General features: G+C 38.7%; 1 protein-coding gene across 1 annotated transcript in view; it reads right to left on the minus strand.

The window, feature by feature from the left end:
• Nucleotides 1-15,593: 15,593 nt before the first annotated feature.
• Nucleotides 15,594-27,172, minus strand: part of TRHDE (thyrotropin releasing hormone degrading enzyme) — a 215,325-nt gene continuing 203,746 nt past the window's right edge. The window contains exons 16-19 of the mRNA XM_074168551.1: nt 23,714-23,881; nt 23,021-23,161; nt 18,074-18,155; nt 15,594-16,193 (exon numbers count right to left, since the gene is read on the minus strand). Coding sequence (XP_074024652.1) covers nt 16,050-16,193; nt 18,074-18,155; nt 23,021-23,161; nt 23,714-23,881 — 535 coding nt within the window. The 3' untranslated portion in view covers nt 15,594-16,049. The remainder of the gene's footprint in view (nt 16,194-18,073; nt 18,156-23,020; nt 23,162-23,713; nt 23,882-27,172) is intronic.

Here is a 27,172-nt window from a genome sequence, read left to right on the forward strand (position 1 = left end):
TAGCTAAGCCATGGAGCCTCTTCCTTCCCCTTCTTATTGCCTCTAAAGGTATGCATTACCATAGCCGATGTAAGGATCCAAATATTAAACACATATATGATCCAAATAATTCAAGATGACATTGCAAATACTATTCTTATAGATATTAGGACTCCTCTTGTCTTCAGATATAATCATAGGAACTTCCTCTCCCCTACTGCATTTAGGTTACTCATAGTCTTATTTACTCTTAGTCACTGCTGTTTCATTTAAGATTTTCTTATTTATCTTATACCTATTCAGTGTACATATAAATACATAGACAATTTTTATTTTCATAATCTCTTTGCCAAAGACTTAATTTTATTAACAAGTTGAGACATCTAATTAGAGCAATCAGATACCATCTCCCTAAACCCTCTTTTGTTTCTCATATTGAATTCTTTCCTATTTCTTAAATTCTTTCTGAGAATGAAAAAACATATCCAATTGCAGTCAAATGAAAATTGGTAGACAAAGATTATAACTCCTCACTCAGTGACATGCACTGCAGTGTGATCCCATAATGGTACTAGCTCATTTTGCTACTATAACTCATTGCAAACTTGTACCTGCTTTGCTCTGCTAACTCGACTTGACTATTTTGCACTGACACTATTCAGGTTTCTCCATTCTACTGAGTAACTGAGTTTGTGAATAATTTTTCCCAGGTGAATCTTATTTCCTCCCTATTAGTCAATTCTTTAGGTAGGATCTCATAAATTTTCCCCATCCTTACTATTGTTAACAAGTCTCTCACACTGTAAATTTCATTAAGAGGCTGCTTTTTCCTTCCTTTCTATGAAATCACTAATGAAGATATTAAAACTTGAACAAACCCAGGCATCCACTAGATATCTCACCCAAGTCTTACAGATTGCCACTTCTCATTATCTTTTGTAACAGTTCTTCTATCGACTTCAGTCCATGTGAACGTGTTTGTTCCCTGGCCAATTTGAATTAATTTTGAAAGCTGCTGTCAAATGCTTTATTAAAATCCAAATAAATGATAGCTACTGCTCTGAATTCATCCAATAACTTTGCAATTCTATCAAAAAAGCAATCCTCGAGTTTCTTTTGCAAGATCTGTACTTGGTAAATTCACACTGCTTAATGTTGTTGCTTTCATTATCCTCCAGAAGTCCAGATATGCCTTTTTTCCCCAACACTTATTCTTTAGTGTCCTAATGATCAAAGTTAGATTTATTAAAGAGCAATACTCTGGCTGCCTAAGTATATATAATCATTGTGTGTCTTGCACCTTCAATTTTCTGAAGCCCAGTGGTAGGTAATAATTGTTTTAATCTATTCCTCCATTTCTATTTTGCCATTTGCATATCAAGTTTCCAATAATGGTTTGAAATGTGTGTGGGGGCTGTGAAGCCTAAAGCTACTTCTTGCCTGGTTAAAGGAAACAGTTCATCTACAGCCATAATTTCCAGATTATCAATGCTGTACTGTACTGTTCCACTTCCATACCTCTTTCTTGATATCTTTCTTCACTAAGTACTCAACTATCTGGTGCTTTTTTCTTGTCCCAGATTAAAGTGGTATCTTAACCCATTTTAGTCCAATGCCTTTATTCAAAGCCATGAGCACTTTTGTTTATTATTTTAGATTCCTACAACCTACTGGGTTTCTTTGCTACAACCACCTTGTTCATAACATTCCTAACTGCCTTCACAGTGAAGAAAATCATTGCACCACCTTATGTTTGCCACCATATAGTGTTCAGATACTACTTCTGTTTTTACAATGTAAGACATTACAAATTGAAAAGACCCAGACAATATAACGGATTTTCTGTCTCAGGCAATATATCCCCTACTATGGCACCAAAGAGTCAGGAATAAATTATATTATTCATAACTGAAACAAACTTCAGCCTTGCTCAGAGAATGCATCTGCTCTCTGCCCTTGGCATACTTCAGGAGCTATGCTAGTTTTAGCCAAAAGCACTACTTAATATCTGTTCTTGAGTAATGTCACGAGGAAACAGTCAAATCCTAAATACTACATGTGTGGGGAAAAAAATCTGGGCTTAATTCAGTATATAAGAAAGAATCCATTTATCAACTTTGCAGCAATTACTTGCTATCAGAGGACTGTCATCTGTCAGAAAAGACAGTATATATCCTCAAACATATTTTGATTAGGATATATTGCTTCTCAAGCTCTGTGGTTGGATTGACAAGCTGGAGGGAAGGGTGCCATCCAGAGGGACCTGGACAGGCTTGAGAGGTGGGCCCGTGCAAATCTTGTGAAGTTCAAAAAGGCCAAGTGCAGGGTCCTGCACCTGGGTCACGGCAATCCAAAACACAAATACAGGCTGGGTGGAAAATGGATTGAGAGCAGCCCTGAGGACAAGGACTTGGGTGTACTGTACTGGTGGATGACAAGCTCAACATGAGCGGGCAATGTGTGCTTGCACCCCAGAAAGCCAACCTCATCTTGGGCCGCATCAAAAGAAGAATGGCCAGCAGGTCCAGGGAGGTGATTCTACCCCTCCAGTCTGCTCTCGTGAGACCCCACCTGGATTACTGCATCCAGCTCTGGGGCTCCCAACATAAGAAGGACATGGGCCTGTTGGAGTAAGTCCAAAGGAAGGCCACAAAGAAAATCAGAGGGCTGGAGCACATCTGCCATGAGGACAGGCTGAGAGAGTTGGGGTTGTTCAGCCCAGAGAAGAGAGGCTCCAGAGATACCTGGATAACCTTCCAGTACCTAAAAGGGGCCTACAGGAAGAGTGGGGGAGGACTCTTTATCAGGGAGTATAGCAATGGGACAAGGGGTAACAGTTTTAAACTGAAAGAGGGGAGATTTAGATCAGATATCAGGAAGAAATTATTTACTGTGAGGGTGGTGAGACACTGGAACAGGTTGCCCAGGGAAGCTGTGGAGGCCCCATCCCTGGATGTGTTCGAGGCCAGGCTGGATGGGGCTTTGAGCAACCTGGTCTAATGGAAGGCATCCCTGCCCATGGCAGGGGGGTTGGAACAAAATGATCTTTAATATCCCTTCCAACTCAAACCATTCTATGACTCTGATTCTATGATCTAACACAAATGACAGAGGTCTATGGAAAATTAAAAAAAAAAAAAAAAGCCCTTCTGGGACTCCCTTGGTTTGATGGTTACTGTTTTACATTCATGTTCTGGCCAGCTCCCTGAGTTTTACATCATTTACTAATTTCATTTACAGTAAATGAAGTATTTTTTTTCCAAGAAGTTCATCAATCACTTCAGTTTATCCCTTAAAATCTCCTGCATACATTATCCTACTACTGAAATCCATGATATTCACCCTTTCTATCCACCTAACTGCATTAGTTACATATTTTATGATGTGATTTATTGGGTTTTTTCCTCCACATTGACTAAGGGATCCTCAACAACAAGCTCAGATGCAGACTTCTATCTAGTAGACAACTAAACTTAGCAAGTCTGATACACGTTGTAGGAACCAGGCTCTTTGGAAGTAGTATTGCACTGCTTTGTCTCAGCCGTTCAAATCTCTCTAGCTTTGCTAAAATAGGACTGGATAGTACATTAATTGAATCATTACTACCAGGAGACACAGAAGTCCCAGTCCTGCTGTGCCTTCAGACCAGTGGATACAATTCTTCTGTCACCAACTCTGATACAAATTAGAAGTTGCTAGCACAATGTAAAGAACGTGTGTATACTTACTTACTAGGAAGACAAACTCTATCTTGTTCAGCTAAAAGTGAGTCAGCTCTGTTTATTCAAGTTTATCCACTTGTCTGTACATGCCTGCACTTAACCTGCTGGTTTGTAGAGTCAGTTCTCATTACATATTTCACTGAGTCCCTTGGTTTTAACAAATCTCATTCTTTACTTCAGTTTTTCAAAAGTAATGCAATTAACATTTTGTACCTTTATGCCCTGTCAGGTTTGTATCTGGTCAGCAGAAACTGCAAGTTTAATATATGTAGGAAGGAAGTAGTAGACTTCTGTCCTTTTATAGCCCAAACAAATCACTTAGACGCTTAAAATGTGTAGCACCATTTTATATCCTATTACAAAGTACAATTGCTGAACACAAGTGAAATGGTTTTAAAATTGTAATTGCAGTTGCACACCTAATTTTAAACCTGACCTTCATTTTCCCATTTATTATATGCGTAATTTTGAGTACTTAGCTTCCATAGAAATTCCATGCAGCTGTATCAATTAAATATTTGCCCATTTTATTTTAGTGTCATACTGTGCACACAGAAATAGTAAAATGCAAACCTCATATATGCCTTTGAAATTTTGGTATTGGGCAAGGTCACAGAAGAATGAATTATGTAAAGATAGATGCAGACACAGTTTTTATGAACCATGATCCTGATATTTTTGTCTTTAGTTTTTTTTTATCCTTCTGACTATTTTTCCCAGGCTGAACTATGAGTTACTGAAAAATACCCTCAGTGATAAGGAGAACAAAAAAATTCCTGAATCAACCATTTATCTGCTACTGAATTCTGTGAACTAATCTTAGTTCAAGCAGGAGCTTCCCCTAAGCAGTTCATATATTTTAATATGGTACAAGCACTTGGTAAACACGATACATCTTATGGCTTCCAGTGTCTTGAAACTAAAGGGAAAAGTCTATAGTTGCATAGCAAACCGGGTGAAATCCTAGCCAAGGCTCCTGGCCGACCAGCCTAGACCAATCCCAGTAAGGCACTAAGGAAGTCTTCATCTTTTAATGCTTCTCAAACCCACCACATTTAGAGGTAACCATTACCCAGTGTTTATCTTAAGGAGAAATAACTTGTCTTACACTTCTTGGTAACTACAGGAAAAATGTTTTAAAATGCATGTGTTTCATTAATCTTATGACATTGGCCAATGAACAATTTTTAACATAAAAACTTGAGCTCTCTCCTATCACACTGGTTCCACTGGAGATTATTATAACTGGTTGGCATTGAATTAAACCCACTGATGTGAAATACCCATCCAAATATTTTTTTTTTAAGTCTATTAATTCAGCATTTAGCCCAAAGTGCCTTCTCTGTAAGCTTTTCTCAGAGGCACAGTCTCGATTCTTGCTTGTGTGCTTGTCATTAACCTTTGTGTTAATTTGTTCCAACTTGTTGCTTGTCCTTTACAGCTGCACAGATCTTCAGAAAATGATCAAGAAAGACACCCCCCCCCGCTTCCCCTAAGTGCCTCTGCTTTCCAAGCCGATGTGTTCTCCTTTGGAGTAACTTATTTGCCTTGGGGCCACTTTCCTACTTGCCTTAACCTACTTTTGATATCAACCACCCAAAACCTTATAGGCACTTTGAAAGGTAAAGAACTGCTCTGATTTCCACTTGTCCATATGGAAACACATGCTGATTTTGTGCTAAGACTTCTATTACGACACCATTACTCTAACCTCCATAGAAATGTATTGGAAATGTGTCAGTCGGCTAAGCAACTCTGTAGGACGGGAAAAAATGTGTTACAGCCATACTTGCAGAGCGGAAACAATATACACTATTTGTATTAACTATAAACAGTTAATGGATCTAAAAGTGCATCTCTGAAAATAATACTATTTATTAAAATCATATTTGTGAAGTATGTCATCTTTTTAAGGGATGGATTCACATTTGTGCTTGTTCTTATTGCAACCTTTTGACAGTTTTATTGTTGAAAAGTTCAAGGTACATCTCATAATTGTACCAGGAACATGCATTTATCACTGGCAACAGTTCTGTGCCACATGAAATGAATTACTGTAATAGACATGTCATGTAATAGCATCTCATTATCCTCCCCCTCTTCCTCCTCTTTCTTTTTCTTAACCTTCTGCAATGAGCAGGTCAAAAATGATGCTAAGTGTAACAGACAAAAGTGATTCCTGAGTAAGTTCAAGAAGCAAAAAGATGTTTGCTAGAAGTAATGTTGTAGCAGTACAGTGAATAATTAACATCGTGCTCAATACATTGCAAAATGAAGTGCTATACTAGGGCTCAAGCCCTAATGCTGGTACTTAGGCCCTAGCACTTTGGCAGATAGTGAGGCACTTCGGTGAGTCACGGACAGGATGGTTAGCACCGTGATCTTAGGCCACTTAGACCACTTAGATCCTTCTGCCCTGGTTTCTTCATTGCAGCCCTCTAATTACTGCTGAGAAGCAAGACGATACAACAAAACATACTCAGGCTCTACCTGCTGTTCCTACAGTGGCTGTGGCTGAGTCTTCTCAGTGGGACCATGACAGAAAGGAGAGGAGGTGACGCGTGGGAAGTGTACCCGAGGATCAAGTCTCACTATGCAGTTCTCATTCAGCTTGCACCATTAGTCCTAATTCTAATGGGTTGACTTAGGACAAATTGTCACAGACATACAGTACAGTACGGGCTAGATTCAGTACAGAGGAGTTTCTGTAGTTTGGCATCACCCCCAAGATGCAAACAATAACCACTGGTAGGGTCCCCCCCTTTAACCATTCTCAATTTCTGTTTACTTTAATTAGATTTTGGACACAGAAGATATGGCTGTTAACTCAAAGACTAAGTTTCAACATGATGAGGCTTTAATTTCCCAAGCACATCCTCGTTATTTCACCTTACCTTATTTACCTCATTTCACCTTACCTCACCTTACCTCTTTATTTCACCTTCATCATTTCAGCCTTACCTTGATTACACTTTTCTGACAGCTATCTTTGTCCTCACTTTCCCATCCCATCCATGATATACTTGGCCATCAAATATGTTGTTCTCAATACCGTTTCCCTAACATTGAGGTTTACGTGCTTGATTCTCAGCAAAACCAGGATTATCACCAGCTCATTTCTCTCCACTTCCAAGGTCTTGGTCCTTTCAGTATACAGAAGTCAGAGTGGCTCTGATAGCAGTGGGACTCTGCATGGTGGCTTCTATGCTGAAGGTGCAGCTTAAAGGAAGCTAGATTATTTTTGCTAGGAATAGGAGGAAGCAGGGAATTAGTCAGCAAAAACTGATTTTCTGTTATTAAGACAGAAAATACTCCTAAGTCAATTTACAAACCAAAAGCTCTAACTTCTCTCCCTCCTACTCCCTCCAGCTCAGCTGCAGAGCTTTCAAAGCAAATGGCTGCCTTTAAAGTTCTGCTCTTACTGAAGACACTGAGACGAGAGCACATAAACAGCTCTTCATTTAGTCTTGCATGAAAATGTTAAACTTGAAAGCAGCTCAGCCACTGACTGAAGTGCTGCTGATTGCAGTGGCCGCACTGGGGAAGAAACAAGCATGTTCTTTTTGATGTTTGATTAGGAGATGTGCTGCCACTGGGATTTCAGAGAGAAGCGCCATTTCCCCCTCTCTCAATGTCCTGCCTCCTCTCCCAGGGATGCTTCCAAGGTGGCTGTGTGCTTTGTCTCAGCTGTTTCAACACTCCTAGAGAGGTATATGTAGGAGAAAAGGGGGGAGAAGGCCCCTTTTGGGGGCAGTACACCCTAGGCTTCCATATTTCATCCTACATACTAGTACCCCCTCTTTATGTGAAAAGCTCTCTATTGGCCCCCAAGCCACCTCCTTGGGCCTCCTGAACTCCTACGCCAGCCCTGAAGTCAGGAAAAAGAGGTATGAGGGCGTATGTCTCCATACTCTGCTGACACATGCATATAGGATGGTCAAAATTCTAGCCCCACTATCACAGGGGGAAGTGTTTAATGGCAGGGTACCATGAACTCAGCCATTTAGGCCCCAGCTCTGCTTACCTGTGCTCAAAGCATCAATGCCACCTGTTGCTCTTTGCAAAATCAGGACCTTAAAAATTCCCTCCGCCTTCTCAGTAGACTATGTGCAGTAGAGAAGAAAACATCTTTATTGTTAAAGAAAAAAGACATTCTGGCATTGAAAGGTATATTTTGAAAAATACAGGGTTGGCTTTTACTCCCAGTAATGTCAATGTCAAAGCTCCAATTGACTTCAGTGGGAACATGATTGTATCCAATGGGTAAATAATTGCACATATTTCACATCTCATTGTTACTGAAAACTGTTCTTCAAAAAAGGAAAATAATAGCCTGAATTCAAGGACTCTATTAAAAAGTCATTTGAACTGCATTCCAGTTGAAATCACTTTTACCAATGAAAAGATCTTTTCTACTTATTCAAAATTTACATAATTAGAAAAGCACAAGGCAGACTTTTCTCTCTATTCCAGTCTCAGTCCTGTTAGTCTTGGAGTGCCTAGGAGTACTTCCAAGCCCAAATTTTGTATTTTCTGTGGATCTCTGCTTTCTACTAGTCCCAGAATTTTAATATGTTTTGAAAAATTCCTCACGTCAAAACCCACTTTTTCTTGCATGTTTTTCATTGTAAAACCTCAGTGTATCTATTCAGCATTATTAAACTGTTATCTCAAGTGAAATAGGAACATAATCAAAAGGCTGGGTATTATTTATCTTAGACATGTCTCCACGTCAGAAAATTAAGACAGTGATGAATTACACATTACTATACAAAATTTTATTATCAGAGACAAAATTCAAATTTGTTCTGCTTAAAATACAGAAGATAAAGTTTCTCATCTAAAAAAAAAAAAAAATCCATTTAGTCAGTCTTTTAGGTAGAGTGGAATAAAAATTTTATGTTGAACACATAGCGGCCCCATATTTATGGAGTAATTTTTAAAGGCATATCATAGAAAAACATTTTTCTGGAAAACTGTAACAGAAATTTATATATTTTATTTGACTAGTGGTTTAAATTGCTGTTTAGTTCAATATCTATTAATTAACACCGTAAGAATACTTCTGGTTTTATTCCCAAATCCTAGGATGCTTCAAACAATAAATCAAAAACCTTGTTAAATTTGGCATTTTTAGATATACTGAGAATTAGTTAGTATCTCCCCTCTATACGCAAAATATATGCTTTCCTATAAAAAAAAGAGAGAAGAGCAATTGGCTCTATATAAAGTAAGTTGCGATTTTAAATTCAGCAAAAACACATCACCATATCCTGCACCTAAAATCTGTGCAGAAACAGGTTTCAACCTAAATCACTCTCCAGAAAGACTGTTTCAGCCAGACGCATGATTTGATACACACTTTGAAGCACTTGATTAACCCCACAGAAATAAGGGGATGACCCACATGCCTACGGAAGCGGCTGAGTCGTGGTCAACACAGCCTCACACCCTGCCTGTGTTCAACTGCTTTGCCCAGTTGAACCTTTTGAGTAACAGCCATAAATACAAGGAACCAATGAAAGCTTTGTCAAAGAAAAACGGTCCTGAATTAGAAGCTATACATGCACGTTATGTATGGTACATAGAGAGGCAACTATGCAATGATCTATATTTCCTCTAAATGAAGATGGCATTCTGATCTTGCAAAGGCTCGTGTGTGTGAAACCACTGGCGAACTGTATCTAAACTGAGCCAGCTCCATCTCTTATCTGACAAAGAACTGAATTCCAAAGAGTACAGACTTGAGAAGTGATGGAAAAATATGTTCTTCTAATTACAATATTCAGAATTAATCTAAGGCTGAGACAGACTTAATAGAGGGACTCATCCATTATAACCAGCATTAGTAGCTGCAGGACTCTCTGCTTAAGGTGTCAAAAGATCTTACATTTGGAGTCTCTTGGGAAAATAATGCAATTTATTATCAAGCCTTTATTTTCAATAGTATGATCCATTTATGTCATTGATGTGTGTGTAGTGGAATAGGTCATTAGTTTTCAGGGAACTGGTTTATGTTTTATCTTCTGCAAAAATAGAGCAACTGAACACCTTTCAGTAAAACATCAGACAGGGAGCTACAATCTCTGTTTTTATAAGGCTATACGTCTCACCCACACCAAAGCCTATTGTCCCTCAAACATAAAAACAACATAGCAAAATTACATTTACACATATAATAAAGCTGTCTTTGTACAGGGTAGTTATACAGTAATTACAATGATGTTTCCATTAGAAACTGTCAGAATATTATTTTTTTTCACAGAGTCTCTAAGTCCAGGGAAGTCCATCTCTGCTGAAGTAGACCATTTGCAGGAAAAAGAGAGGGTAGTAGCCACACTCTTCACAGTAAAGCATTCTGCAGTTCTCCAAACATATTATAAAGCTTTATCACATTTGAACCGATCGCAAAGTATTGTTCTAACAAAAAGCAAAAGGAAAACAAAAAACATTCGTTATCCAATATGTGCTATCGAAACACAGACACAAATATGTGAAACACCCTGTACACCAGCCCAGGCGTCACCTCGGGGGGGCTGTTTGGAAAGCGATGGGTTAGATCCTCAGCTGCAATTCACATCAGTCACTTCAACGGATCTACCTCTCTGTGTGCCAGCGCTGGATCTGCGGCCACACACGTGCCGGCAGTTTGGCTACGGGTTATTTTGAAATTACAGAAATGAACATATTAAGTGGACTGGAACGTGTTGCAGAGAACTGAGACTGCATCTTGGCTCTTGGCCTCGTCTGTTGCAGCAAGGCTATTCCTTACCAGGTAAATCCAAGCGATGCTGTCCAGGAAAGGTTGGGGCACTCTGGCTAAAGCCTCCTGGCTCGTGACTACCAGCTGCAGCACAGTCCCCTCTGCTCTCACAGTGCTGCTCATCGCTGTGTTCTCTACCAACACCGCCCTGATATCCTTAGGAAACAGTGCACGTAAAACAAGCAAAGCATTCAGAAATGCTGCTTGGCAAATTCACACTTAATTCACTAGTTACAAATCAGCCAAATGTAAAGGTTAGTTTTTTTCTGAGAAAGGACGTTGGGTCTGACCCACAGCACTTGCTCCCGTGGCTCATTCTCCTTGAACACATCTCAGTGAAACTGGCTCCATACCCGTTCTATAAAATCCAACCTCAACTGCATTATCACGTGCGGGTATTCTGAAGTCGAGCTACCCTCCACTGCCAGCATAAAGACAAGATGGAGCAAAGTTCAACCAGCTTTTTCAAAATATACTTGATTTTTAAATTCTGCTCCAACTAGGGCACATGGCCTTACTTTGATGAAAAATCCTTACACATAGCACTCCCTTTTCCCCTTCCTTCTCATGGAAAACTAAATTGCTCATGTCAGTATGGACTACTTGCTCAAGTCAGAGTGGTTTCACTGGGTTTCAGTACTGGTTTTAAGACAGTCAGAAGACTCCACAGTCACATGAGAAACACAGTGGCCAATTTTTTACCACATTTTATATGCAAAAAGGGAACTGCACAGTCACTAGCACCATACAGGTTTGTACATACATCTGAATTTTTTGATGGTATTAGTACAGTAATGACTATTATTACTACAAATCATTTGTAGTGACATCCTTCTGAACTATTTCTCAGAAAAAAGGCTCAAGAAACTCATGGCACATTTTCAACATTTATAAAAATATCATAAAGGAAAAGACTGTGTTCTTATGCATACCTGAAATTTGAAAATATTTGACTGTTTGAAATTAATTCTGAAGAATGTGCATTATAACATTCTAGACCTTTACAAATATTTTGGCCAACGTTTTCCAGTTGGGATGACCAGAGCTTGGGGATTTAGGTTTTTCTGCACAATGCAGGCTCACTAGCTGGACCTTTGTTTACTGCTAGCACAAGGCAATGACAATAACCTCTGAAGATCACCCACAACCCATAACCAGCAAAGGGACCTTCTGCCCTTCCTGTCCAGCTGAGAGAAACCTGGATGGAGCCCCTCTGCACTTCAGTGGTTCCCAGCTGCCCTCCCAGGCGGGCTGGTGGCAGTGGCAGGTGATGCAGCCAGCAGCTTTTGGACTGCTCCATCCAGTGCTGGGCAAACAGGCTCTCTCCAGGCTGCTCAGAAGCAGGACGGTCCTTTTGACTCCTTCATGCTCATGCTGACACTGTGGCTATAAACCCTGGTTTAGGACAGGGAGCCCGACATGGGGAGTATTCACAACAAAAGTGGTGGTAAGTCAATTACACACATAAACAGCTTTCAAAGCCACATCCCTTTTCCTCAAAGAGGAAGTTGGACATTTGATTCAAAGTCTATTTTCATTGACTTCAGTATCAACTACAATCACATGGAAAACCAGAATCTTATTATGCAGGTACCTAAACAAAGGCACCCTCATCTGCAAATACTGTCTTCACTATATTCTATCTAAATAATCAAACTTAATGACATTTTATGGGAAAATTATCTCTACAGAAGATTTTTCACATGAATATAGAAATATATAATTTTCTTTTTTTTTTTATTCTTTACTACTAAGGATTTAATTGTATGGTTCAGGATCTTTGCTGTGAAAGCACTCTTCTGCATCAGTGGAGATACTTCCTTTGGCACTCTAAAGCTCAGTGACATATCCACAACAGCCCAAAAGCTACACAAAATTCACCTTCAGTTTCCAACATAGTATCAGAATTCTTGCTATATTGACTGAAAAGATAATCAAAGGTCACAAATTTGGATGTACTTAAGGACATATTAAGTTTTTTTCATCAAAATCAATGTCCAAATATTCCCAGTTACAGCAGAAGTGACATTTAATTTCAGAAGAATTTTTTCACATTGTTCTGCCCTAGTCAAAACTAGTACCTACTATCATTTTAACAGCTATTAGCAGTGGACACATGAATAATTCTACCAGCTACAAAGTAATAGTCTGGGATTTTTGTAGTGGACAATGTTATAAAAATACAATAGGTATTTTTACAATAGGCATATTGGTATGCTGGCATAACATCGTGTCTATTCATATATCTTCCTATATGCTTTAGTAAGCCATAACAATTAATAACTGCAAAGGATCCTGAGTCATACAAAGGTTGATTAGAGATATAGGCATCATCAAATCTCTACAAAATGATGCCCAGGGCTTGGGTGAGGTCCCCGTCCACACTGGATCCACATTTTGCAGCATCTCCTCTCACTAGAAAGGACAAAAATAAACCCTGGATTTGAAAATGCTGAAAAGTTTGGGGTATTTGCCTTCCTAATCACAATCCAAATTATAAAAATGGGGCCAATCTTTAGATGAGGACAAAGGAAGAAAAGGACTGGTAAAGGAGAAAGAAAATCAATAAGATAAATAGATTTTTCTAAGCAGACTGTATTAGTGTTTTCCATGAGGTATCAACTGTTCTTTAACACACAGCTGTGTGGAGGTTCTTATTAAAAAAAGTTTCTAAAGACATAAAATAAAATGCAGGGTGGGTGAATATTGTAGAAAACAGATACAGTTTTGTTGGATTTAATCCATTTAAATTTAAACCTGATTCAGTATGAGACGCAAAATACGAAGTATAAAAAAATAAAAGAATAGGGAATTATAATGGAAAGGCCAGCTCAACTTTAGCTATAGAAGTAATATGAACATTACTAGAATATAGCAATTATTAGCAATACATGAATAGTTATGTATTAACAGGTACATCTCGGGCTTGGTATCTGTGTTAGACCAGTTGCTCAAGGCCACTAAAATATCAATTTACATCCAACACCTGCTAAATGTGCAAGATTTTCAATTCAAATGAGCAACAGTGGAAATTTCTGTGCACTGTGCAGAATACACAGGCTGAAATAAACTTTTGACTTTGGAAAGTATCGTTAGCCTGCCCTTTATCAACGGAAAGACCAGTAACTTCTATGCGCTTCCTGGAGGTATGTGGTTGAATCTGTGGTGCTGAAAAAGAAGTCAAAGACAAACTTGAACAAAACTGCAAAGGGACAGACCATTACGCACACTTCTCGGAAATCCTCAAAGCAATTCACATTTGAGGGCTTGGATTTCTGCACATTCTTTGGATATCACTATTTTGGGCTTCATTATAGGGTAGAGGTTGCATTAAAGAATATTTGGCTTGCTTTTTTATTATAACAAATCTGCATGTGATTATGTTCAGCAGAAATTAAAAATGTGACGCTACATACTGGCATTGAGGTTGAGTTTGGTCAACCACATAAAATAATACTTTGCACTTTTATATGCCTTTCATCAGAGAATATTCAAGTGCTTTGCTAACATTAGTCAAGCCTCACAACACCCCTGTGAGGTAGGTAAAATACGTAGGAGGAGGAGGATGATTTCACTCAACTTGGACGTGATAATGTCTCTGGGCATTAGGTTCATTAGCATTGCAACACAGCACAAAGGTTTAGGGCTTACGATAAGGCAAAGAGTTAACAGTACAAGAGCACATGATTCCCTCTTCTTCTGGCTATATGTGGCCAAGGTAACATGCAGTGCTACACAGCACCAAACAGTGGAGCCAATACCCACACAAGGATTTCAAGCACCCAATTCTCAAACAGCACCCTCTGCACAGCAAAAGACACAAAATGACAGGCTCAAGATGGGTATGACAGCTTAGTTACGGGATGTGTCTACCAGTTCTTGAGGAGCAGGGTACCATGGGAATCAGAGCCCAGAAAACACCACCATCTCCGCATAAATCTGATATCATCTGGTTTGGTTCTTTTTGCGCTAATGCTTCAATTCACAACTTACTGGGGATAAGCAACTGCAACTGTAAAGCATATTGGTAACCTCCACACCCTGTGAAGGAAACAACCAGATAAAACAGCTATTCTTTATTTGGCTGGCCACATGTTCCCAATGTACAGTGCCATGATGTGGCTGGATGGTTGTGATAAGCTGGGATGGGATAATCAAGAAACACTGTCGTACATCTACATTCCCCCTCTGAAGCTCCTGCAATCTGCCTCCTGAAAACTCTCTGTAGTTTGGGGGTGAAGGGGTCTCCATGGTACAAACATGGGTGAGTATTTGGCCCCCATCACTTTTATCCAGATGGTTATTGTACACGTAGCAGTTCCACTGTATCAATGATCTTTCAGATAAAAGATTAAGAAAAAAAAAAAAAACAAATATATGATTAAGCAAAGCATCACTCATCTAGAACAGTCTACGTGAAATACAAGGACACAGAAAGAAAACCATTTCTCAGTATTAGCCAGCACAAATAAACACACCCACACACCCCTCTTTCTCCACATTTCACTTTTCTAAGTTGTCATAAATTGTGCATCCCATATTTGCAACAGTATTGCCCACTTGGAGAATCTGACCTATCATAATAAATCAGTTAATTTTATGTCTTTGCATGTAAAGTATTCTCTCTGTTTGCTAATTTCCATGTGAATCCTATGTTTATTTATAAGAATTGTGCGTTATCAGCTGCATAACTTATTACTGCACAGGTTGGGTGACCCGTCGTGAATACCACTGCCTTGTAAAATTGCTGAGAAAAGGTGGTTCATGGATTCTGTGCAATCAGTGCAAAGCCCCCCTCAGACACATACGTTCACAGCTAAAACTACACTGTTCCAGCAGTGAAAAAATGTATATAATTGTAACGCATGGATCCTGTCCTTCTCTCTCATTCTCGTTTTCTCTCCTCCCCCCGTCTTTTTCTGTCTCCTTGCTCTGATGCTGCTTATTGAAATATGGAGTATGGAGACTGCAGATACAACTACCAGCAACTCAAGAAATGACTTTGTAATCATGAAGAGACAATCTGAGTGGTCAACTAATTGGCAGCTGGCAGGAAAGCTGACTTTACATCTCATACTGCCCCAAGCTGGAAGCCTTCTGCATTTCCTTTTCCTTTCTTTCCTTTTGTTCATTGCAACACTGATTGTCATAGATAGTCTTTTGTGCTTTGTATAATGCCCATCTTTGATGTAACTGGAACTCGCATACAAAATGTGGCTGTTATACATAAGCATGCTAAAATACAGGCAGGGACAGTAGAAGCATGCACAAAATAGTCTTTGAAGGGGTTTTTGTTTGGTTTTCTTCAACATTTACATGCACCACAATATCATGTTTGGCTGTGTACATTGAGGACTGGATTTCACAAGCATTCATGATCTTCTCTTCTGAAAAGCTTCTTGACAATTTCACAAGAGCCCAGTGTAAAAAAAAAAAAATCCCACAATTTAAAAAAAAAAAAAAAGGAAAAAACCCTTCTCCCTGCAATCTGATCTTGTCTTCATGATTTTAATGTTGAACACTTCTAAAATATCTCCTCTTCCTCTTGCAGAGCTTCATGTTAAATGGTCATCTGGAAAGACAGATTAGTGCATCAAGGATTTTCTTAACCACTGGAATAGCTCTTCCTTATAAAGCCTTTGCCATCGCACATTGGCTTCCACTGTTTCCACAGCGCGAGAGAAAGAGGCAGCAGCTCCCTCTTCATAACTCTTTATAAAGTTCTTTAGCTGGAAATATAAGTTAAGAGGTTAAATTTGCAGAAACTAAAGAAAGTAAATATTTCCAGTGTACACAAACAAGTCAGGCATTTAAGACAAACCTCCACAATCACTGTTGAAGTAAATGTAGTATCATGTAGAAAGATTTATTAAGAAATGTAATAAGACAGCAGAATGTCAGTTAGATGTGATGCAATTGCTTCAAATTGCACTGGAAGATATTGACATGTCAGTGCCGGATCACATTAATATCATTACCTCCTTCTCTCCTGCAGCCCAGCTGCTGCACTGAGTAGACAGCTGGGCTGCTCTAAGCTTTCATTTCTATCTAAGAAACCAAACTGGGAGCACTGGAAATGCTTCTAATTCGAGTTTATATGTAAATATCAGCAGAAGGCAGCCCTGATGCCCTTTGGTTTTACCAAGCTTCACAACAAATTGATTTCATTTTGATTTGCAGAACCCTTTTGATGATATAATACAGGCTGGTTGTTTAGAAAAGGAAGGGATGGTTACAGTGCGAAGAGAATGGCAAAATAGCAAGTGGGCACTCATTTGATGATCTTTGAATGCCTGAAACAGATTCCTTCCTGTATGAGAAAACTTTGATCTTTTTCCAGTAGAATGAAAAAGCCCCTGTTCTGTTCTTGTGTATACTCAAATTATAGCACTATCACCTGGATTATTATAGCTGATGGCACTGGTGTGCTTTGAATTACTGTTCTTTTTAAGTAAGAATTGCAAGGCTGATCTGCACAGTAGGTTGCTGGTTCTGTTGACTTGTACAAAATAAGGTAGTTTTAGCAACACTTATTCATAACCAGTTAATTTTTGTTTCCTGGTGATGCCAAATTCACCTTGTTCATTTAAATCTAACTTCCAACAACATCTCTTTGTGCATAGGTTCAAAACTGAAAAGGCTGATCCTGCAACTGTCTTATTTCCATCACAGTTAAAAGCATGGGAGGGAACTGGAAACTATCAAAATCAGACTTTACCTGATCTCTGTACATTTTATACCAAAATGTTTACAAGGCTAGTTTCTTTTAGGCGAAGTATAAACAGGCAGCCTGCTAATACTATCATGCAGGTGGAAACTAAGAGTACAGAAGGCTTCCTTGTGCTGGGCAGATATTCCAATCTGGCCAGCACTGTCCTTCCCACCTGGGTTGCTTTGAGGAAACCAGCTGCAGCTCTTCCCTAAGTTCCTGAGGCCACTAGACTTGAGTGCAGACAAATGTTGGACACAAAATATCATAGCACAATCAGAGTTCAATTAATGCTGATTATGCTGCATAAGAATCATTTGATCCATTTGGGGTAATGCTGAGCAGCTGCTAAGCAGAGCATAACACAGCCGCACAACTACCTCATTCAGGGCAGATGTTAAGTTAAAATGAGAAATCTTGCAATCTAAATAAGAAGTACTTAGCATTTAGAACAAATTATTGTGGTGTCGTTTGGCCAGAATATCGGGTTAACAGCTTTTCTAACATGGAAATAGTGTAGGCAAAAGAAAAACAGAAAAGGCACTGGCAGCTTCTGCTTTCAACACTGGGGTTTTCTAGGGCTGCGCTCTGCAGCATAAAGTAATGTGGATAGAAAGACTTCATCTTTAGTTTCTCAACCAATAGTCAGAAAAGAAACAAACCTACATATCCAGCCAAGCACAGAGAAGTGCCTGCACTGCCCACCTCCTGACACCACCCCTATGCACTTGGGTGCCTTTCCAATCTGCTCCTCATCCTCGGGCTGTCCAGCTTCAGCACAGGCCTGTGACTCCAGCTGAGGAATCAAAGTTCCGGGAGAACTGACACCTTATTGCTCCTGCCCCACTCCTTGCTTATAACAAATACAGCCTCGTGTCCCAATAGTAATTTAAAAATTACCTCTCTTAGTTCTTCTTCGGTATTAAGGAATTCTGTGACCCCACTGATAAGCTTTGAATTCATAAATAATGCTTCTCCATACCTGTAAGGGCAAAAAGAAGATGCATAAAGAGTTAGTGTCAGTGCCAGGCCAGCTGAAAATTAGGGAGTATTCTTCTGTAAGCAAGGGAGAAGACATAGGACTGGTTCTGGGGCTCCAAGGAAATAGCACTGGAATTGGACAGTGGTATTCCAGACCTCCTTCTAGGCTGAGCTATCTGTAGTTAACTTTTAGTCAGATGCTACTAAGCAGCAGGGGCTCAACTGCAGCTGCAGCTGAGAACTCCAGAGGAGGAGAGGATCAAACCAGAACACCTCCCACTTAATGCAACAGCTTTCCATGTAATGACACCAAGCAGCTCAAAATACAGGTGCCAAAGGAGCAGAGCAGCAACTAGGGAGAAATATTCTGAGGAAACCTTCTAGCTGTACCATTAAAACAGACCTTTTGAAGTGCTGCAGCCTTCTCTGCATTTTGTATTCGTCCACCTCATCTACATTACAAAAAGCCTCTCAATAAGTGAACTGAATCAAATTTTCTTGTTCCAGTACCTGATAATTAAAATAAATAATACTGATAGAGAATAATACTGCTAAAATAATCCCCTAGGCCATGACGCAGCATCTTCAAAGAACCAACATGGAATGAAAATTTGAAAGCTTGGGCAAGGAATATTTGAAGGCTAGGATATTCAGCAGCAATCAGCAATGACCTTCTGCAGGTAGCTGCTTTGAAACTGGCCATTTCAATCCTGCTGTTCCACTTGCTTTTCCACAAGTTTTTTTTTAATCCCACAAATGAAGCATCTACATCACTTATAAGAATAACCAGACTACTCCTGAAGTTTTGCATTTCATGTTGGAACAGTTTGTGGGTTGTTTGTTTTTTCACAAAGTCTCTAGCATGAAGAATATAATTCCACTGGAAACCGAAAACAAGTCTTTTGTTCAAGCTAGATGTCATTCAGCACAGCAAAAGGCACTCGACAAATAGTTATCCTTATCTTTATCTACACATACATCCAAAGCAATATCTATCTAATCTGAACATGACTGTTTTCAAGATAGGGAATCCAGCTCTCCTGTCAGACAAGTGCAAGTAATACCAACAGACTTCACTGCAATTAAGTTTATCTGGGGGAACAATTCAGATCATACCTTGCTTTTGAATTCCTCCTCTAAATCAGATTTTAAATTCAAAGTGAAATGAACCAGCACAGTCACAACTTTATGTTCTGCTTCTATTAATCCTAAATTAATTACCCTTAAATGCTTAGGTACTGTAAGCCACAGTCCTTTCAAAAGGGAGAAAGAAAGAGAAAGGGAGAGGGATAGCCCCTGGGAAAGCGATAGAAAGAGGGAAGACAACAGGGCTTTCTTTGAAAAGATTCTGTTTTAGGGAAGTTGTACACTGCCTTGCTTGCTACCTTGAGCTTGTGTGAGGGGAAATACAGTTATAGGTATCAAAAATCCTACTCCCTGACCACTAATAACTGAATTATTCATGGATATTTCAGCAAGTACATCTCTTTTTCCAAAACTTCAGTCACACTGACATATACAGACATCCAGAGGCAAACGCCTCCTATGGGAAGTGTGGATTTCATGGTCCTTTAAGCACGTTTAGGCTTTCTAACAAAGCCCTTTATTATTACAGTCTCAGCTTAGTTTCATAATTGACTGCTTGGAAAATTGGAAGCTCCTCTTGATGGGGTCTTTTGACAAGGTTACCAATCCACTTTACAGAAGTGACCTCATAAAAACAGCTGCAGGGATTTTATTTTTCTTGCAGCCTGTACTGTAGCCACATTGCAAACAAGCAGTAGCAGAATTCCTTCCACTGAAAACGATACCTTCATCAATTTCTGTGCTGATTATTGCCCATTGCACATACTTGGAAAAAGTCAGCCACTAACAGCAATTCCTAAATGGGCTCTGCTGGTAAAAATTCTAGAAAATCCACCTCCCAAATAGGTTCATGAGAACCTATTTCCTATTTTCTTCACAGGGAAGACAACAGCACTACAGAACCAGGACCTTACATGCCTGATCTCCCTGGAAACATCCTGGAGTCATGGGCTCTCCACCTGCTCCTTTACTTCTGGAGTTGTGAACCTCCAATGCCTCACATTTTTACAGGCTTTGCACTCACGTGGACTCAAACTTGAGAGGCAGCATAGTCTTTGGACAGATGTAAATGGCTTCCCAAATATCATCAAATTCCCAAGTGCTGGCAAAGGATTCAGCACTTGAGAATGAAAGAATTCTTATAGGCAGCTGTTGGATTAAATTTTCACACACAGATGCACACGTGCATACACAATAGGAGCCAAGGTAGTGCATACTCAAGTAACAGAAATTCAAGCATAGCATTTTCAATTATCATTTTCAGATTTTTAGCAGTCTTAGTCTCACGGATTTCTTATGAAAGACTTGTTAGGCACCTTAATTTCTAAGTCTCCTTTGTAAATGAGATATGAGTGATTTTGAAGACTTTCTACATTATCAGTATCTTCTGGATAATTTGAATACAAGCATACTGTAAAATATAAAGGGATAACAACATTTTGTTGTCATTCCAACTCTTTGACATGCTGTGCTTGAAAGTTAGAGGAAATAGGGTTATAGTACAATTTAACCACCCTCAGCTATTTCGTATTATCATCTCAAATGTCAACACCTTTTATAATAAATTCAATGGAAAGTACCATTGAGATATCATCTTATTATCACTTTAGTATTTTAATTTTAAATAAAATTAAATAATAAATTATAATTGTAGAAAAACGATGCCTTGGGACAGAGCATACTTGAACTACAATTCTGCAATAAAGCTTGCATTTTAAAAATGTACTAGTGTAGCAAGCTTAAATCAGAAGCCTAATTTTGCATTCTATCACGTCACTGTTTCACTGAACATTAAGGGGCAAGGTGTTAGACTAATTCCACCCTCTCAAAGTCTCTCTTAAAAGGTTTTAATCTATAATTACAAAACAAAGTTATTTTCAATATACATCAGGTATGTACAGCTTGCATGAACTACTTCATTCCACTGCCTTGAATCTTTTGGCAATTAACAGATACTCAACTGTCCCTTTCAGAAAAACGCAACTGCTACAAACCTTTTGGTGGCTCTGACCTTGTTTGAAGATCAAGTTAAATGCAGATAACAAAGTCAGTGTTGGTCATAGAGACAGACTCTCTGTTACTTTCTCCTTATAAAAAGGGCAATAACGGGTTTTTGATGAGGCCTTGCTGATTGTTAGGAGCTCAGACCACAGTGACACATTCCAAGCGAGACAAATAGAATTCAAATTTTAGATGAAGTGAAGCTATGTAAAATTAAAACACACGAAAAATTTTGGCATGTGGCATAGTTTTCTAAATCTTGTCCATTTGTCTACACCACTTAACCTTGTCCATGTGTAAAATCACAGGTGTTAGCTAGGCTGTCAGATGAACATTAGCTAGGCTGTCAGGCAGGACACTACTTCTGCATACATGCTTGTAGCAATACAGATTTTGAAAGATTTATGCCTAAACTCTGTATAAATCCCTGGAGGAACCTGAAAAATTATTTGCTATCCAGAGCATAACTAACTGCACTGGGTTGCATAATAGTGATGCGTCTGCCATCGGCTTTCTGTGTAAAAGTCCAGTTCCTGGAATAATCATACCAGAAGCAGAGGATTCTTAATTTTTAAGCTCTTCATCTTTTTGGAAATTGCTTTCAAAAAGTATGCTCCTGCAATATAAACTTCCAAAACCAATTCCAGCTCAAACCTATCTTCTCAGCTGAACTTCTTCTAAAATCCCGCTATACTATAAAGTATTATCCAAACCAGCATGAACAACTTTCTGAATCTTTAGGAAAGTTGCAGAGTCTCCGAGTTTCCTTGACTCTTCTTTTGATGATGTGAAACCTATAATAAGTTTGTACCTGTATTCATCAGGCACTAGGACTTAGTTGCTTAAATATAGCAACTTAAATATCTTAAATATACCATTTCAAATATTCTGTGGTACACTAGATGGCTCCTCACAAGTCCAGAATGGAACAGGTCTCCAATACTTTTTCTGCCAACACCATGGGAGTGGCCTGGCATGGGGCGTCTGAAGTTCTTGGACACCTGCCTTTACAAACTTGAACCTCATCTGAGTTGTAGTCCCATCTAATCTGTCAGTATCAGATGAGCTGCTATGAAATCTTTCAGACCCTCAGGCTACCCCTGAAGAAACTTCTCGTGCACTGAATTAATACCAAAATCTTAATCAAAGGATTTTGAAATGTTGACTGGGCTTCTGAGTAGGAGCATGTAGCACTTGTTCAAGGAGAAAGAGAAGTAGGTATAAGGAACAACCCAGTCTCCCTCCTGTTCTCCTATTTTTAATTCAAAATGTTTCTCCTCTATTACTTGAAACTCACCTGAAACACAGAATGGAAGGAAAGGGGATGACACTATATTAGCATCCTTTTGAAAATGAAAATGTTTCAAAAAGGGTTTAGTGTTTTTTTCCACAGCTAAAATAATGTTATTGAAAAGATTTTTTTTCTATCAGACTTAAAGTCAGCAAAATTCCTTTGGGAACTGCTGCTTTTTTATCTATGTAAAAGAAGAACTGCAGCACTTGACATATAGATAGAATTCATTATCATAAGCGCAGACACAATGCAGTAATATATATATAGATGATCGCTAAATGTTTCTATGCATGCGTGTGATAAACCATGAATAAATGCATTTACGCCTCATATGTATGTATTTCATATTTAGAGCCATCTCTATTTATGGATTAGAAGAGAATGGTCTAGCTTCAGGAACTTACATGAATACATACATATACAATACTTGCACAAATTACATCAAAAAAAGAAAATGAAAATAAATTTGGACTTTTTGTCTTTACCTAGCATTTAATATTTTCCATTTTTCTCTGAAAAACTTCCAAGCAAGATCCCTTCCATGTGGATTTCGAGCTACGTGGATTATCACATCAATTGCATCCTGATCCAGGACAACTTCTGAGTTGAGAGACAAATTCAAAAGCCTAGTGGGAGAAACAAGGAAAAAAAAATCTTATTTAGTTTCACCAATGCATAGTCTAACAACAGCAGATCAGAAAATTCTCAGAAAAAAAAAAAATAATCACTGCCAAATAGTGTGTTTAAGTCTCCACGTGAGTTCAGTATTTTATTTCTATGATTCCAAAGACCAGACACATTAATGAATCAGAAAAATCTTGATGTAAAAGGATTTCAGTAAAAGCTGAGTGGAACTTTACATCTGCATTTTTATGAAATCCTTAAGATCAGACTGGTCAATACATTTAAATAAAAGACACACTAACAAAAAAAAAACCACCAATTATTATAGGATTTCAAACATTTCCAATAAGTATAGGAAAATCTGGAAGTGAAAAGACATAGTATTTGTCAATTTTCATATGCATTAATGCAAAAATATAAGACAGTTTAAATGGACAGTAAGCCTGTGCTTCAAAAGCAACATTCTTTCAATTAGACAAAGCTCAAGTGATGATCCATAAATGTTGAAGTGATTATTGGTAATAGTCCCATACAGATATAAAATATTTTTGTACCTGTTGAGCAAGTTTCTGTCATCACTGCAAGTTAAGGCTTCTAATAATATTTTCTTTTCAGACACTGCTGTGGTAGAATGAAATTTCATCCAAATGAACTCCCATACATCTTCATCCATCAGTGAAACTCCTGTACAGTAGACAATGTCTCTCACATTGAGTGGGATTCTACAAAAAATGTCAGTAATAGCATTGCGGTAAATAAGCAGCCTCTTGATATTGGAAACAAAGTAGGAACATCACTACATTTATAAGACTCCAAAATTACAGTGCAACAGTAATCTTTTTTTTTTTTTTGAAAATTAACATTTGCATCTCTACTGCCACCAAAATCTTCCAGGCAATCCTAATGGATTTTCTAATGGCTAACACATGCTTGCCATTCTTTTCATAATGCTGTCACATTGTCAGGAGACTATAAATTATGGTCATCCAGTTCATCAACACATAATGTGCCACATAACCTGCAGGACAGGTAACATAAGCTCTCCAAATTAGCACAGGATCTTATCACTCTGTTGCTGGGCTCTAAGCCAAATCTCCTCTTCTTGTCCTTAGTACTGAAGTTTTAGAACAGGAGCTGATTAGCCAGGAACTCCTCCTTGCTTGCACTGTAAAGTGCTCCATCTTCATATAGTAACATACAAGCAAGGAAGGATAAGCATGCTGAGACAATGCTACTTAAAAATTGTGGTTTTAGGAGTGAAGAAAATAAAAAGATCTGTTTGTTTGTGTCAGCATGTTACTAGCAGTACAAAACCAGCTATGCCATAGGATGGTTGTGAACTGGGATTACTGCTCAAGTAATGTAAACTCAGACTACAGTTATATGAAAGCTTCTTAAAGTCAAAGTCAGACCTAGTATAGGATGTACCTATGTACAATTTTCTTCTATAAAAGATCTCAGCCAGGCTTTCAGTTTCCTGCCCTGCTTATTGCATTTGTGAGCTAAAGGGTATTCCTGCAGATAAAGCTGAACGTTACTGAGAGGAATACGTTTCTGATTTTTAGCCTCTTTTTCTTGGTAAAAATTATACCAAAACACAGTTCTCTAGTTTCTAATAGCTGGGCTGAAACACCTCTGGAACTTCATAGGATACCTCTTTAGAGAATCTAGAAGTACGTACAGCTGCTGTCAGTGTCGCTGCAGTAATACAGTGGGACAAAGAATGAAACAACCTCTGCAAAAGTTGATATCAAATCCTCCACAACACACAAAGAAAAGATTACATCAATACTTTAATTATATGACTTCCATCAAAGTCTTATACCATAGACTGGGCTATGCCAGTCAAGAACAAAGAGGTTCTTTTACTCCCATCTATTTACTCTCCAGAAAAAAAAAATTTCTTCTGCTGAAATTTTCTATTGTTGGGCTCTGTGATGAGTGTTTTTGTTAAAAAAGCTTCAGCTGATCTCTTTGGCCATGTCCAAGTCCCTGGAAAACTAAACCACTGTGGTTTTTCAGCATTTCAAAGTTTTGGTTCCTCTTTAGTACTTCAGAAGGAAGTAGATAAGGTAAGAAACTGTGTATTGGTGACTGTGATGGGTCACAAACTGTTGTTGCCTCTATGTGGTTAGTTGGTCCCAACATCTATGATGGTTCCTTGAGAAAAAGAGTAAAAGGAATAGGTAGCTAAATTAAGGTAAAACTTTGGGGGGGTGGGGGGGGAAGGGGTGGGAAAGTGCACTCTTCCTACTACTGGCTGAAGAACTTTGGGGAATTAATGCCTACTGCATTTTTGTTATCCTTTTTCTCAGTAGTAAAAAAGTCCTGAGATTGAGTTTTTATTCATGTTCTCTTGCGAGTGTAGTCATCAGCTCAGAGGGGGTATCTGCAGGTTCAGATGTAGACAGTCATATGAATTTTGCTCCTGCTGAGCTGACACAGCTCAGGATAGTTCTGCTTCTTGGAGATTTTTTAGCAGAGTCCCACGCTAACAGAGCCACAAAGGGCTGCCTTGACTAGTGCCGAGATATTTTGCATTTGATGCAGACAAACCCAGACATTTATTCAGGAGTAAACTCTCCAAAGCAAAACTGAAAGTGTAGGCAAGAGAAATGTAATCCATTTTAAAGTTGCCAGGAATATGAAAGTTCTAACTATGTGCAGCACACACCAGCAATATTGCCTTCTAAAGCAAAATCAGTGGTGCAATGTCTCATATCTGCCATGAACTGCTTCCATCTAGCCAGGGTAGATTGGTACTACAGTGCAGATCCTGGCATGGCTCAAGATCTTACCGTTTCTTCTCCTCCCACCACCAAATTGCTGTGTGAGAACATGGCTGTGCCAGCCCATCAGCATTGCTACAGCTATGACCACATAGCTCAAGCAATTCCTACATGTCACCAACACATAGATGAGACCTCCAAAAAATGCAGGTTTTATAGTCCCTTCCCCTTGATGTTTCCTAGTACCTTCTTGGATTTTTTTCCCCTCAATGTTCAGATCACCTAAAAAGCTTGGCACTGAAAAAACTTAATAATTCTCCTCAGTTTTACCCAGGATCAGTAGGTTTTGGCTTATGTGTGGTCTATGCAACTGTTTCCATGGTCGCTATAGAACTGCTACTCCAAGACCAAGAAAATCAGAAAATCCTTAAAGCTGACCAGATCCATTAAAAGAAACAGTGTTTAAACATGCACGGGCAGTAAAGAAAAAAAGTTATCACTTTCACCAGCCTTTCCATACTACTGAGTTTTGATTCTGAGTTAACAGTAGTAAATTGTGAGTTTGGTTGACATTCACAGAATTATCCATGTGTGCTAGGTGCTGAATTTCCATTTCACTGTAATGGAATTTGTACTTCTCACTTGAAAGTCTATCATTAAGCCCTTGTTGCGATATTTCAAATATTAATGAATATCAACAATTTATTTGTCCCCTGTTTAACCTTTCTTTCAAAAAGTGCATGCAAAGGAAACTGCATATAATTGAGTTCATTACAGAAAATTAAGACTACATATTTAAACACAAGAAATCAAGACACACTAAAATTAATGAGGCAGACATTTAGATGCTGCCTTTGTTTTGGCTTTTATTAACTTAGAATGAGTCTTAAAGTTTTCTAAATAAGTGCAACTCTCAAAACTTTAGGTCAGCAATTACAGTAACATAAATATGCAGCCACATACACGTACGCTGCATCGGACATGAAAGTGATGTTATCATGTCAAATTTTGATACACTAGGTTATTTGTCCTTAAAGCACAAGTTCCTTACCAGCTTATGTCTTTTTTTACTTTTCATTTGGGATTTAATACACTGACAGCAGCCATAAGAACATAGGCTAAACCAAAAGGACTAAGAGATGCTATCCTGATTGTGGCACCAAAAAGCCCATTGCCCCAAATCTGTCTTATCAAATGATATCTGAATATGAAGAACTACTGAACCCAGTCAAGCCTTATTTCAATGAAGGACGGACTTTATATTTTGATACACAAACCCTAAAT

This window comes from Numenius arquata, chromosome 2 (genome assembly GCF_964106895.1).
Source record: "Numenius arquata chromosome 2, bNumArq3.hap1.1, whole genome shotgun sequence".
Taxonomy (NCBI): Eukaryota; Metazoa; Chordata; class Aves; order Charadriiformes; family Scolopacidae; genus Numenius; species Numenius arquata.